General features: G+C 39.7%; 1 protein-coding gene across 1 annotated transcript in view; it reads left to right on the forward strand.

Moving 5' to 3' along the window:
- Nucleotides 1-7917, forward strand: part of LOC111968593 (lipid droplet-associated hydrolase) — a 67421-nt gene extending 59504 nt beyond the window's left edge. Inside the window, 2 exon segments of the mRNA XM_023994277.3 lie at nucleotides 2092-2174; nucleotides 7478-7917. Coding sequence (XP_023850045.2) covers nucleotides 2092-2174; nucleotides 7478-7672 — 278 coding nt within the window. The 3' untranslated portion in view covers nucleotides 7673-7917.
- Nucleotides 7918-14100: the final 6183 nt, after the last annotated feature.

The following is a 14100-nucleotide window of genomic DNA, read 5'->3' on the forward strand; positions in this document are numbered from 1 at the left end:
TGTTGCTGTGACGCTGTTGAAACCCCCAACTCACCGGGATCTCTGAGAGACGTACAAGCTGCCTTACAACCCTGGGCTAAGCTCTCAAAATGTAGGAAATTACCTCAAAGACTAAACAAACCAGTGCTATATGAAAGAATCACACCCTCTTTACTGACTTGGAACTTTTCGTCTTTCACTCTTTCTGCCTCTCACCCTTGGCCTTTGGAGTAAGAAAAGCATTCTTTCTCTCCAGTCCTGTGCCAGGTACAAAGCGCTTCAAAGCCGGCACTCCACAATACAAGGCGACGCCGCTCACAGATTATGATTAATATGCGCACAAGTGGTGCAGATTTGCAAACGGACCCTCGCTTCCTCCTCCTCAGAACAGCAAAAGATGGAAATATGAGTGGCTTGCTACGGGGACCTGAATCCCCCCTCCCCCTTCCACACACAGACACCCACACAGACACACACACACAAACCCCCCACTGCCACCACCTCATCCAGAAAGGGACCGTGGCAGTGAGGAGATAGGCGTGAGTGATCACTCACAGGACAGGAGGATATTTGTACAGGATATTAACAGTTTTCTCATCCATATATTCCTCCCCAACCACCCACTGAGTACAGCCTAGAGATTACTCTCACTGAACATTTCCTTGAATCATTGTGTTGAGCAGAAATTAGCTATTCGGTTCTATGATTTTGTGTGTGTGTGTTTGTGTGCGTGCAGCTTGCGTGTCTGAATTATTGATGGACTCTCAAAACTTCTGAAATAGCAGCAATATTTACCAGCAAGTGCAGCTTTAAAAAAATAAATAATAATTGTCCCTCGACTAATGTTTTTAATAAAAAGTACATGCTGCTGAAAGGGAAATGTAATGGAACGTAGAATCAAAGGCATTGAGTTACACTGCTCTCTGGGGAGGGTTTTCCCCATCTTTCACTCACATTTTTACCGTTATCATTTCTGGTATCCAATGAGCCATCCATGTCCCCCCCTTCTTCCCCATTATATTTTCCAGCTGTGTAAGATTGAGATGGATAATTGGGAGTTAGTGGGGGGGTGAGATACATTAATCTCTGATTTCTTAGTCCTCGTACTCTTTCCTTTGAATTTTTGTTGAATGTTAAAACAATGATACTACACATGCCTGTGTGATACTACATGTCTGTCTGTGTGTTTTTACAGCTTGAGAAAATAGAAGGAACAGTGTTATACACTCAGTGGCCAGTTTATTAGGTACACCCATCTAGTACCCGGTCGGACCCTTGTAGCATGAAGGGATGCACCTGGTCAGCAACAATGTTCAGATATGCTGTGGCGTTCAAATGTTGCTCAATTGGTATCAAGGGACCTAACGTGTGCCAGGAAAACATTCCCCACACCATTACACCATCTGTATCGTTGACACCAGGCAGGATGGGGCCATGGACTCATGCTGCTTACGTCAAATCCTGACTCTGCCATCAGCATGACGCAACAGGAACCGGGATTCGTCGGACCAGGCAATGTTTTTCCACTCCTCAGTTGTCCAGTGTTGGTGATCGCGTGCCCACTGGAGCCGCTTCTTCTTGTTTTTAGCTGATAGGAGTGGAACCCGGTGCAATAGCCCATCCATGACAAGGACCGAAGAGTTGTGCGTTCCGAGATTCCGTTCCGCACACCACTGTTGTACTGCGCCATTATTTGCTTGTTTGTGGCCCGCCTGTTAGCTTGCACAGATTCTTGCCATTCTCCTTCGACCTGTCTCATCAACAAGCTGTTTTCGCCCACAGGACTGCCGCTGACTGGATGTTTTACGTTTGTCACACCATTCTCAGTAAACCCTAGACACTGTCGTTTGTGAAAAGCCCAGGAGGCCGGCCGTTTCTGAGATACTGGAACCGGCGCACCTGTCACCAACGATTATACCATTCCTAGGTCACTCGTTTAGCCCATTTTAACGTTCAATCGAACAGTAACTGAATGCTTTAATGCCTGTCTGCCTGCTTTATATAGCGAGCCATGCCCTGGTTTCATGAACCTAGCCATAACCTAATAAACTGGCCATCGAGTATGATAACAACAGCTTAATTATATGACTTTTTTCACCTCTTTTATTTCAGCCAATGCTATGTACATGGGGAGTCAAGAGATGTTGGAAGTTCTGGAGAGAGACAACTTCACCATCAATCAAAACCTTGACAAGGTAGGAAACATACAGTATGTATTGTGATCTTGTTGGAATATACAGTGCGTTCGGAAAGTATTCAGACCCCTTCACTTTTTCCACATTTCTTTACATTAGAGCCTTATTCTAAAATCGATAAAATATATTTTTTTACTCATCAATCTACACACAATACCTCATAATGACAAAGCAAAAACAGGTTTTTAGAAATTTATAAAAAAACAAAAACAGAAATACTTTATTTACATACAGTGGGGAGAACAAGTATTTGATACACTGCTGATTTTGCAGGTTTTCCTACTTACAAAGCATGTAGAGGTCTGTAATTTTTATCATAGGTACACTCAACTGGTGAGAGACGGGAATCTAAAAACAAAAATCCAGAAAATCACATTGTATGATTTTTAAGTAATTAATTTGCAATTATGCATGACATAAGTATTTGATCACCTACCAACCAGAAGAATTCCGCTCTCACAGACCTGTTAGTTTTCTTTAAGAAGCCCTCCTGTTCTCCACTCATTACCTGTATTAACTGCACCTGTTTGAACTCGTTACCTGTATAAAGACACCTGTCCACACACTCAATCAAACAGACTCCAACCTCTCCACAATGCCAAGACCAGAGAGCTGTGTAAGGACATCAGGGGTAAAATTGTAGACCTGCACAAGGCTGGGATGGGCTACAGGACAATAGGCAAGCAGCTTGGTGAGAAGGCAACAACTGTTGGCGCATTATTAGAAAATGGAAGAAGTTGAAGATGACAGTCAATCACCCTCGGTCTGGGGCTCCATGCAAGATCTCACCTCGTGGGCATCAATGATCATGAGGAAGGTGAGGGATCAGCCCAGAACTACACGGCAGGACCTGGTCAATGACCTGAAGAGAGCTGGGCACACAGTCCAAAGAAAACCATTAGTACACCACTACGCCGTCATGGATTAAAATCCTGCAGCGCATGCAAGGTCCCCCTGCTAAGCCAGCGCATGTCCAGGCCCGTCTGAAGTTTGCCAATGACCATCAATCGGATGGATGAAGGAGGAATGGGGAGAAGATCATGTTTCTGATGAGACAAAAATAGAGCTTTTTGGTCTAAACTCCACTCGCCCTGTTTGGAGAAGAAGGATGAGTACAACCCCAAGAACACCATCCCAACCGTGAAGCATGGGTAGAAACATCATTCTCTGGGGATGCTTTTCTGCAAAGGGGACAGGACGACTGCACCGTATTGAGGGAGGATGGGTGGGCCATGTATCGCGAGATCTTGGCCAACAACCTCCTTCCCTCAGTAAGAGGATTGAAGATGGGTCGTGACTGGGTCTTCCAGCATGACAACGACCCGAAACATACAGCCAGGGCAACTAAGGAGTGGCTCCGTAAGAGAGCATCTCAAGGTCCTGGAGTGCCTAGCTAGTCTCCAGACCTGAACCCAATAGAAAATCTTTGGAGGGAGCTGAAAGTCCATATTGCCCAGCGACAGCCCGAAACCTAAAGGATCTGGAGAAGGTCTGTATGGAGGAGTGGGCCAAAAAACCCTGCTGCAGGTGTGTGCAAACCTGGTCAAGAACTACAGGAAACGTATGATCTCTGTAATTGCAAACCAAGGTTTCTGTACCAAATATGAAGTTCTGCTTTTCTGATGTATCAAATACTTATGTCATGCAATAAAATGCAAATGATTACTTAAAAATCATACAATGTGATTTTCTGGATTTTTGTTTTAGATTCCGTCTCTCACAGTTGAAGTGTACCTATGATAAAAATTACAGACCTCTACATGCTTTGTAAGTAGMAAAACCTGCAAAATCGGCAGTGTATCAAATACTTGTTCTCCCCACTGTAGGTATTCAGACCCTTTGCTATGAGACTCAAAATTGAGCTCAGGTGCATCCTGTTTCCATTGATCAACCTTGAGATCAAATCAACAACAAAAACAATGTATTAGTCACATGCGCCGAATACAACAGGTAGACCTTATGTTGTACAACTTGATTAAAGTCCACCTGTGGTAAATTCAATTGATTGGACATTTGGAAAGGCACACACCTGTCTATATAAGGTCCCATAGTTGACAGTGCATGTCAGAGTAGAAACCAAGCCATGAGGTTGAAGGAATTGTTCGTAGAGCTCAGAGACAGGGTTGTGTCGGGTAACAGATCTGGGAAAGGGTACCAAAAAATGTCTTCAGCATTGAAGGTCCCCAAGAACACAGTGGCCTCCATCATTCTTAAATGGAAGACGTTTGGAACCACCATGACTCTTCCTAGAGCTGGCCGCCCGGCCAAACTGAGCAATCGGGGGAGAAGGGCCTTGGTCATGGAACCATCTCTGCAGCACTCCACCAATCAAGCCTTTATGGTAGAGTGGCCAGACGGAAGCCACTCCTCAGTAAAAGGCACATGACAGCCCGCTTGGAGTTTGCCAAAAGGCACCTAAAGAACTCTCAGACCATGAGAAACAAGATTCTCTGGTCTGATGAAACCAAGATTGAACTCTTTGGGCTGAATGTCAAGCATCGCGTCTGGAGGAAACCAGGCACCACTCATCACCTGGCCAATACCATCCCTACAGTGAAGCATGATGTTTTTTAGCAGCAGGGACTAGGAGACTATTCAGGATCGAGGAAAAGAAGAACGGCACGAAGTACAGAGAGATCCTTTATAAAATCCTGCTCCAGAGCCTTCAGGACCTCCGAATGGGGCGAAGGTTCACCTTCCAACAGGACAAGACCCTAGGCACACAGCCAAGACAACATAGGAGTGGCTTCGGGACAAGTCTCTGAATGTCCTTGAGTAGCCCAGCCAGCCCAGACTTGAACCCGATCGAACATCTCTGGAGAGACCTGAAAATAGCTATGCAGCGACACTCTCCATCCAACCTGACAGAGCTTGAGAGGATCTGCAGAGAAAAATGAGAGAAACTCCCCAAATACAGGTGTGCCAAGCTTGTAGCATCATACCCAAGAAGACTCGGGGCTGTAATCGCTGCCAAAGGTGCTTCAACAAAGTACTGAGTAAAGGGTATGAATACTTATGTAAATGTGATATTTGCGTTTTTATTTTTAATACGTTTGCTAAAATGTCTAAAAATAACTGTTTTTGAATCCATTTTAGAATAAGGCTGTAACGTAACAAAATATGGAAAAAGTGAAGTGGTCTGAAGAATGCACTATAACTCCATCCCGATATGGGCTTGATAAAGTTTACCCATAGATACAGGGTGAATACAGACGGTAAAACAAACCATCTCTGGTGGACATATTGAGAAATGGACTGACATGTTACATGCTGACCACACCACCCGCTTTGCGTGTGCGAGCGGTGCGTGTGCGAGCGTTGCAAAATAAATGTACACATACATGTTATTCATTCATTTCATCCAAATTGCTCGCACGCCAATGAGCGTCTGCACAGCCAGGTGCTAAAATAGAACTTGGTTTTATGTTTAATGCTTGACGCCCTGGGAAACCCCACCTCTCCCATCTTCTCATTGGATTTTAGGAGCATATACCCACATGGGTGATTGAAAGATGAAATGAGGTCCACACTCCAGTCAAAGGTGGTGGCTAACCGCCATATAAAGTCCACAGAAGAATAAGAAGACTGAAGGAGGAGAGATTACTAGAAGCTAACTAGGTTTCCCCTTTTATCTGTGGATTATTAGTTGGAGTAGAGAACTCACAATTTTGTGTGACTCAAAATGGGAAAAAATTCTACAAATATCCCCAAAAAAGGAGCTTGTGCATTTCAGGTGAAATAACAACCCAATGTTTATATCCCAGGACAAATTAGCTAGCAACAGCAAACTAGCTAGCTAAATGTCCATTAATGTTTCATGTGTTTCCACCTGTCCCCAAATTAATATAGTTGGTTCAGAGTTCGTTTTGATATTTCAACATGCTTGTCCTGATCACGTCTGTTGGGGATGGACAAAATCAAAATGCGCCTAATGGCATATGCGGACGCACGCACATGCCCGGTCTAGTCAGCATGTTAATATAAGGTGTTGTTTGAAACACAGTGACAGAAGTTCTCCCATGTGCCAGTCCTTCAAAGTGTTAGTCCCTCTCTGACCCATTTAAACTACTGGAGGACCTGCAACATATCCTCCTACACACCATCCATTTACCTTCCCATTACCTATTCACAGGGAGGTGTTGAACTCCTGAGGACTCTTGGCCCAATGCAGTGGAACACTTACAAACTGCAGTTAAGAGATGTCTCAGTTGATCCATTTTATTAGCCTCATAAATCTGCTGTTCATATACCCTCACGTTTTAATGTTTCCTTGTTGGCAGATGTGAATATTTTATGGGTTACACTCTCTGTAGCTATAACATTCTCACACATACACTCTCTCTTTCTCGAACACACACACATACACAGTAAAGACAAAAGCCAGACATTAAATGGCAGATACTCCTTTTCTTCCTTTTCAAAGAGAGTGGAGAGGTGAGTGTCACATTCAAGCTGATCAAAGGGAGATAAGCTTCATAGTTAATGTGCAGAGGGTGTGGTCAGATTATAATAGCAGGTGTCACTGTAAGGATCCCCCTTCCACTGTCTCTATCAGGGTTGGGCTCAAATCAGAATTAAATTGAGGATGCCTCACATATTCCAATTAAATTCTTGTATTTGAACTGAATTTGAATTTAAGTTTTTATTAATGGAAATATAATTGCCTATTCTTTAGCACTAAGGCTAAAGGAGTATAAGGAACCTTGTTTCCAGAGAAAAGTGATGTATTCTTTGGTATCTGGAAGTGTGACCTGTCAGATTCAATGAAACTCTCATGTTTTATGACTGAGTAGAATTTATTTGAATTGCACTGAATTAAATTCTACTTCCTTTCACTCAAATTAAAATTCTACATCCCATGTGGTGTGGCCAATTCAATTGGATTTCAACTCATGAGGTGAATGCGAGTCAATTCCAAAATTCTGAATTGAGCCCAACGTTCTCTCTCTCTCTCTCTCTCTCCCACTTTATTCTTATCCATTTTTTCATCAAGAATAATGTGTATCCCCTTCAGTGTGTGTGCATGCGTGTATGTGTTCTCGCTAGTGTACTCCTTCTCTCTCTGTGATATTAACCAGAATCCCCATCCTCACAGAGGATGGGCGGAGGCGATGGATCTGCACTGGTTGACAGTCTTTGGACTTCATCTATTGTCGGTTAAAAAGGAGAATTAAAATAAGTGAATGAAAACCTTTGAATCTTCCAGTGCCAAGTGTATCCACAGATCAAATGGAGTTGTAAATTCATAATGAAAAGTGTTAATGCTATGTTAGTTATGGATATTTTGTCATTCCTCTGTTCAGCTTGTGTTTTACTATGGAGCCAGTGACCACTGGTGCCCTGTGCAGTATTATCAGGAGATCAAGAAGAAGTTTCCAGAGGGAGACATCAGACTGTGTAGTCGAGGAATTCGTCATGCCTTCGTCTTGGACGCAGGAAAGGAAGTGGCTGGTATGATCTTTGAATGGATCCGCAAAGATTTGCAAACATGGAGCTAGTTTCAAATACGCTCCAAGCAGCATGACAGTGTGACCGTGATTTAAGGAAATTGTCATCGAAATATCAATTGGATAATGATGTTGTCGGGTTTATGTTACCTAAATTAATGTAAAACTTTTAAGGAGTGATGACATCTGGTAGTGAAATGAAAGAATGAGATATTTGTCCAAATCATTGTCAAAGCTCTTTAAGCACTAAACTAGTTCCCTAGGCTATAACGTGTGATTATAGCCACTACAGTACCATCACTGCCTTATAGTTACAGAGATATCAGGTAGGCTTCAACAACCACATAGTTTTTATGAAAATCCCAAAATTGACTTGTATTTTGACATTGGACCCCAAACTTTGTTCTGTCTGTTTTCTTTCCCGATTTAAAATTTTAAAATAAGTTTTTATTTCAATATACTGTATAGCTAAGTAATGTATAATGACCAAAACTTTGATACGATTATTAATTCTAATTGTATTGATTTGCGTATCGCGTTATATCTTTATTGGACCACCAATCATATAAATATGTATTTGTTGTTACCAAATTTCTGTTGGGTTGGCAGGAAATTGTGATACTTCACTTTGTAAAGTAATGGTATGTGTTTGCTGAAGAGGACCAAGAGAAATCAGCTGGAATCTATTTATACATTTGATTAGTTCATAGGTTCTTAATTACCCTGTAATGTAATGTAACATATGGCACTATTCAATCAAAAACAGCATCCTTTTTGTTTTGCAAAAATGCACATTAGTGTCAAACAAACTCAAAGACATATTAACTCAACCATGCTTTCCTGATGCATGGAAAGAAAGAATGCTGTTTCTGAATTATCCCAGACACGTGTTGAACATGTTTGATTGCACATGGCAAAATGTGTTGGCAGATCAACTCGATGGTTTTATTTGATTTATATTTTTCTGTGTTCTGTCAACACAGCCTGATACAGATAACTTGTCTCCATTTCCTGCCCTACAGTGCAGTGCCGGAACAATGTGTTTTTAGTGCATGTTTGATTGAATTTAGCCATACATCTGTGATGAAATAACAAGGCATGCGCATCATTCCAAAAGGTTAACTCCAACTAAAGTTGGATTTCCTATATTTTGGAAATCTAAGAAAGTCTATTTCTGACAAAGGAATCTGCAGACTTCGTGTTCATCTTTGACCTCCAACCTCTGACCGAGCACTCCTTCCACTGTTGGCCACCAGCCACTGGTGATGTAACCATTTACAGGAAAGCTCTTCAAAAAGCCTTCCTTAATTTATGTGTTTGATGGGGAATCTTGGTTTATTAGTTGTCTGGATGCATTTGATATCTGCCCATTTTGAAATGCAAATGAATATGGAAGGCTTAGTGTTATCTGAGGCTTAGGCTCCTGTTGAATACACACTGAGACTAATGTTGTTTATACCAGTGTGATGGATGAGATCTGGGCGGAGAGGGAGAGAGAGTTACAGACTAGATGGGGTTTCGTTCATCCTTGTCATGACTGCAATGCAATAGAAAGAATTTCAGATACAGAGACTAACAGAAATTCATTAAACAAAGCAATTGGTGGTTGATCCTCTACAAAAAATGTTTGAGTTGTGCTCATGTGTAAATTTGGTTTTACATTACTTTAGATTATATTACTTTAAATTACTAATCATTATGTACCCTGTATTAACTAAATGTTTTGTAATTGTCATGAAAAATATGAAATCAAATATATATACAGTACTAGTCAAAAGTTTGGACACACCTACTCATTCCAGGGTTTTTCTTTATTTTTACTATTTTCTACATTGTAGAATAATAGTGAATACATCAAAACTATGAAATAACACACATGGAATCATGTAGTAACCAAAAATATATTTTAGATTTTAGATTCTTCAAAGTAACCACCCTTTGCCTTGATGACAGCTTTGCACACTCTTGGCATAGTATATGTTACTTGAACTCTGTGAAGGATTTCTTTGGGCTGCAATCTGAGGTGCAGTTAACTCTAATGAACTTGTCCTCTGCAGCAGAGGTAACTCTGGGTCTTCCTTTCCTGTGGTGGTCCTCATGAGATCCAGTTTCATCATAGCGCTTGATGGTTTTTGCGACTGCACTTGAAGAAACTTTCAAAGTTCTTGAAATTTTCCGGATTGGCTGACCTTCATGTCTTAACGTAATGATGGACTGTTGTTTCTCTTTGCTTATTTGAGCTAATCTTGCCATAATATGTACTTGGTATTTTACCAAATAGGGCTATCTTCTGTATACCACCCCTACCTTGTCACAACACAACTGATTGGCTCAAACGCATTAAGAAGGAAAGAAATTTCACAAATTAACTTTTAACAAGGCACACATGTTAATTGAAATGCATTCCAGGTGACTATCTCATGAAGCTGGTTGAGAGAATGCCAAGAGTGTGCAAAGCTGTCATCAATGCAAAGGATGGCTACTTTGAAGAATCTAAAATATATTTGATTTGTTTAACACTTTTTTGATTACTACATGATTCCATATGTGTTATTTCATAGTTTTGATGTCTTCACTATTATTCTACAATGTAAAAAATGAAGAAAATCCCTGGAATGAGTTGGTGTGTCAACTTTTGACTGGTACTGTGTGTGTGTATGTATGTGTAATATATATATAATTATTAAAAAGTGACAGCTTTTGTTCTATGTAAATATTTCGAATTGAAATAAATGAAGGAAAAGTATTTATCTGGGGAATGTATGTTCTTTCACATCCATTGACTTGCTTTGTGATTGCAGTGCCTCTACTTTCACATTTCCTTAAAAATATATATAATTTGTGAGACAAAGTAATGTATCATTGATGACTAACTATTGGGTTTTTAAATTCTATTTTCCAGCTCCACAAAGAAAGACAATGTAGTGGTGTGTGAGTTAATATTTGCTCTGACATTTCAGCATACCCTTTTAAAGCCATGGCATGGTCCCTTTATATCAAATTGCCCACAGTTCAGAAAATCCTGTGACTTTTTTCCGCCTCTTAGAAGGAGGGGTTAAATAGTCAATTTCTTCCATAAAAGTACAACAAGATGGCAATAGAGACAGACATGTGCAGCCAAAACACACAAGAGCTGATTCAGGACAATTATCCCCATTCTGAAGATGAAGTGGCATTTCCCTCAGTCGTGTTTTACAGAGGCAGGCACCAAAAACACTCCAGGGCCTCTATAAAGAGTCTCAGAGTAGGAGTTCTGATCGGTTTTGCCTTTTAAATCTTAAATTAATATGATTATATGGACAGAGGGGACCTGATCTCAAAATATGAGTTTCTCACAGTGTATCAACGTTGCCAGAATTGCAGTACTTTAATGTACGTTTTTCTGAACCTGGACAATTATTTGAATTTAACAATTTATTGACTGCTTAAGTGAAGGCGATCTCTTTGAGTTTTGAATACAAAATCAATTATTTGACAAAAATATACTAATCTTGGAAGTAAGAGTTTGCTTTTGTCAGAGTAAGCGGTCAACCCTTTTTGGGTAAAAAAGAAAAGGTTCTTAATTTGCCTTAGGGCAAAGTCATCTAAAATCTAAATGTTTTTTGAAGGAGTCCATATTTTGTTTTTGCTTGATTTAAATCAACTCAAGCTCAGGAATGACACCAATGGATTGAACTCCATTGAAGTTCTGAGAACTAAATCTTGGTCTGAGCATTGGCTACACATTGTTATATCCCTCGTGGTCATCGTTTAGATTTTTCTGTGAATGGACTTGGCATTGACCATGGACTGACGGCCAAGGTGCCTGTGCATGCTCTATCAAAGATCTGCTTTAGGTAGATGTCATATCTTACCCTACCCAAACCCCATGCTAGTTTTTACTTATGGAAAACATAGAGGGAAACATCTCCCTAGAGAAAACCATCACCAGCTGCATTGTGGAGACATTGGAGGAAAGAATCCCTGTGTAAACCAAGCCTACTTTAATCTCCCTCTTTGGCCCCATCAAAAGGAATGACAAAACCCCTTAATTAACTTATCCTTGATTTAAACCATGAGACAAGGGTATTTTGTGGCGGGAAATAGAGTAATCCTGCCCTGGTGGTTTAAACTGTGGCAAAATCAAACAAGCATTACTGTGTTATGTGTCTTTAGTGGTGCAGGTCCCCTTGCGGGGACAAAAAAATATCCAGAAATATTCTGTATTTCTCCTGTTCCACCATCGTCTGCAACAAATCATAATTTTACAAAGTCCCTTTATTGTTTCCCTTTGTTATGTTTTGTTTTGACATTGATACAGTAGCTTCTTTTCAGCCTTCCTCAAATGTTTATAACTAAATTACATCATTTCATTTCCAAATCCCACAACAACAACTACAGTGCCTGAAGAAAGTATTCACACCCCTCAACATTTTCCACATTATGTTGTGCCTACAATGTCAAAGTGGAATTATGTTTTTTGATATGTTTACAAATTAATTCAAATGAAAAGCTGAATTGTCTTGAGTCCATAAGTATTCAACCCCCTTTGTTATGGCGCGCCTAATTAAGTTAATGAGTAAAAATGTGCTTAACAAGTCACATAATAAGTTGCATGAACACTTTGTGCAATAATAGTGTTTAACATGATTTTTTAATGACTACCTCATACAATTATCTGTTTGGTCCCTCAGTCGAGCAGTGTATTTCAAACATAGATTCAACCACAAAGACCAGGTAGGTTTTCCAATGCCTCGCAACGAAGGGCACCTATTAAAAAAGCAGACATTGAATATCCCTTTGAGCATGGTGAAGTTATTAATTACACTTTGGATGGTGTATCAATACACGCAGTCACTACAAAGATACAGGCGTCCTTCCTAACTCAATTGCAGGAGAAGAAGGAAACCGCTCAGGGATTTCATTATGAGGCCAATGTTGACTTTAAAACAGTTACAAAGTTTAATGGCTGTGATAAGAGAGAGCTGAGGATGAACAACATTGTAGTTACTCCACAATACTAACTTAAATGACAGAGTGAAAAGAAGGAACACTGTACAGAATACAAATATTCTAAAACATGCATCCTATTTGCAATAAGGCACTTAAGTAAAACTGCCAAAAATGTGGCAAAGAAATTAACTTCATGTCCTGAATTCAAAGCATTCTATTTGGGGCAAATACAACACAACACTGCGTACCTCTCTTCATATTTTTAAGCATGGTGGTGGCTGTATCATACTATGTGTATGCTTGTCATCGGTAAGCACTAGGGAGTTTTTTAGAATAAAAAATAAACGTAATAGAGCTAAGCACAGGTAAAATCCTAGAAGAAAACCTGGTTCAGTCTGCTTTCCAACAGACACTGGGAGACAAATTCACCTTTCAGTAGGACAATTACCTAAAACACAAGGCCAAATATACACTGGAGTTGAATGTTTCTGGGTGGCCTACTTACAGTTTTGACTTAAATCGGCTTGAAAATCTATGGCAAGACTTGAAAATGGCTCTTTAGCAATGATCAACAACCAACTTAACTGAGCTTGAAGAATTTTAAAAAGAATAATGTGCAAATATTGTACAATCCAGGTGTGCTAAACTCTTAGAGACTTACCCAGAAAGACTCACAGCTGTAATCATTGCCAAAGGTGATTCTAACATGTATTGACTCAGAGGGTTAAATACTTATCTAATCAAGATATATTATGTTTTATTTTACATGCATTTTTTTTACAAATAATATATTTTTTCTTCCACTTTGACAGTATTTTGTGTAGATCATTGACAAAAAAGGACAAATCCATTTTAATTCCACTTTGTAAGACGACAAAACTTTTTAAAAGGGTGTGAATACTTTCTGAAGGCACTGTGTGGGTTCTTTTTGTCCCAAGGTCAAAAAGTCTGTGTTTCAAATCTAGGTAGTGCTATACAGGGAAGACCGTGGTTGTCACAGTTTTTGCTCTTACCTGTATTACTAAGGCTCTCAAAGTCACTTACAGGAAGACTCAAAGGAAGATTATTCATATTATTATGAATACAATATTTAATAAAATAATCTTTACAAAAAAAACTGGTGAACATAAAATGAGGATAAAAAGTGTGCTTACATATACTTTTTCAAATATATACTACTATAAAATATTTCCAAAAGAGAAAAGAGCTGTTTACAGTTAATTTACATTATGTACAGACCTTTATAACCCATAGAATACATACATACATACACACAGTGCATTTTACATGAACACATAAAAAACTAATGGCCGTCTAACGGTTAAATCTCAAACATTTCCCTTCTCAACAAAATATGAACTTCACCAAGCGTTCACTTGTACAATGATCTTTATACAGAAGCTTACATGTCTTTAAAAATATGTGGGGGACTTTCATACAATTTGTGTTTCTTGCCAGAAATCAAATGCTCTCTAATATTCAATAAATCCAATCAATAAATGTGGAAAGGAGGAGAATGAAAAGGAAAAGGTTACCTTTATCTGAAT

Source organism: Salvelinus sp. IW2-2015, linkage group LG9 (assembly GCF_002910315.2).
Source record: "Salvelinus sp. IW2-2015 linkage group LG9, ASM291031v2, whole genome shotgun sequence".
NCBI lineage: Eukaryota > Metazoa > Chordata > Actinopteri > Salmoniformes > Salmonidae > Salvelinus > Salvelinus sp. IW2-2015.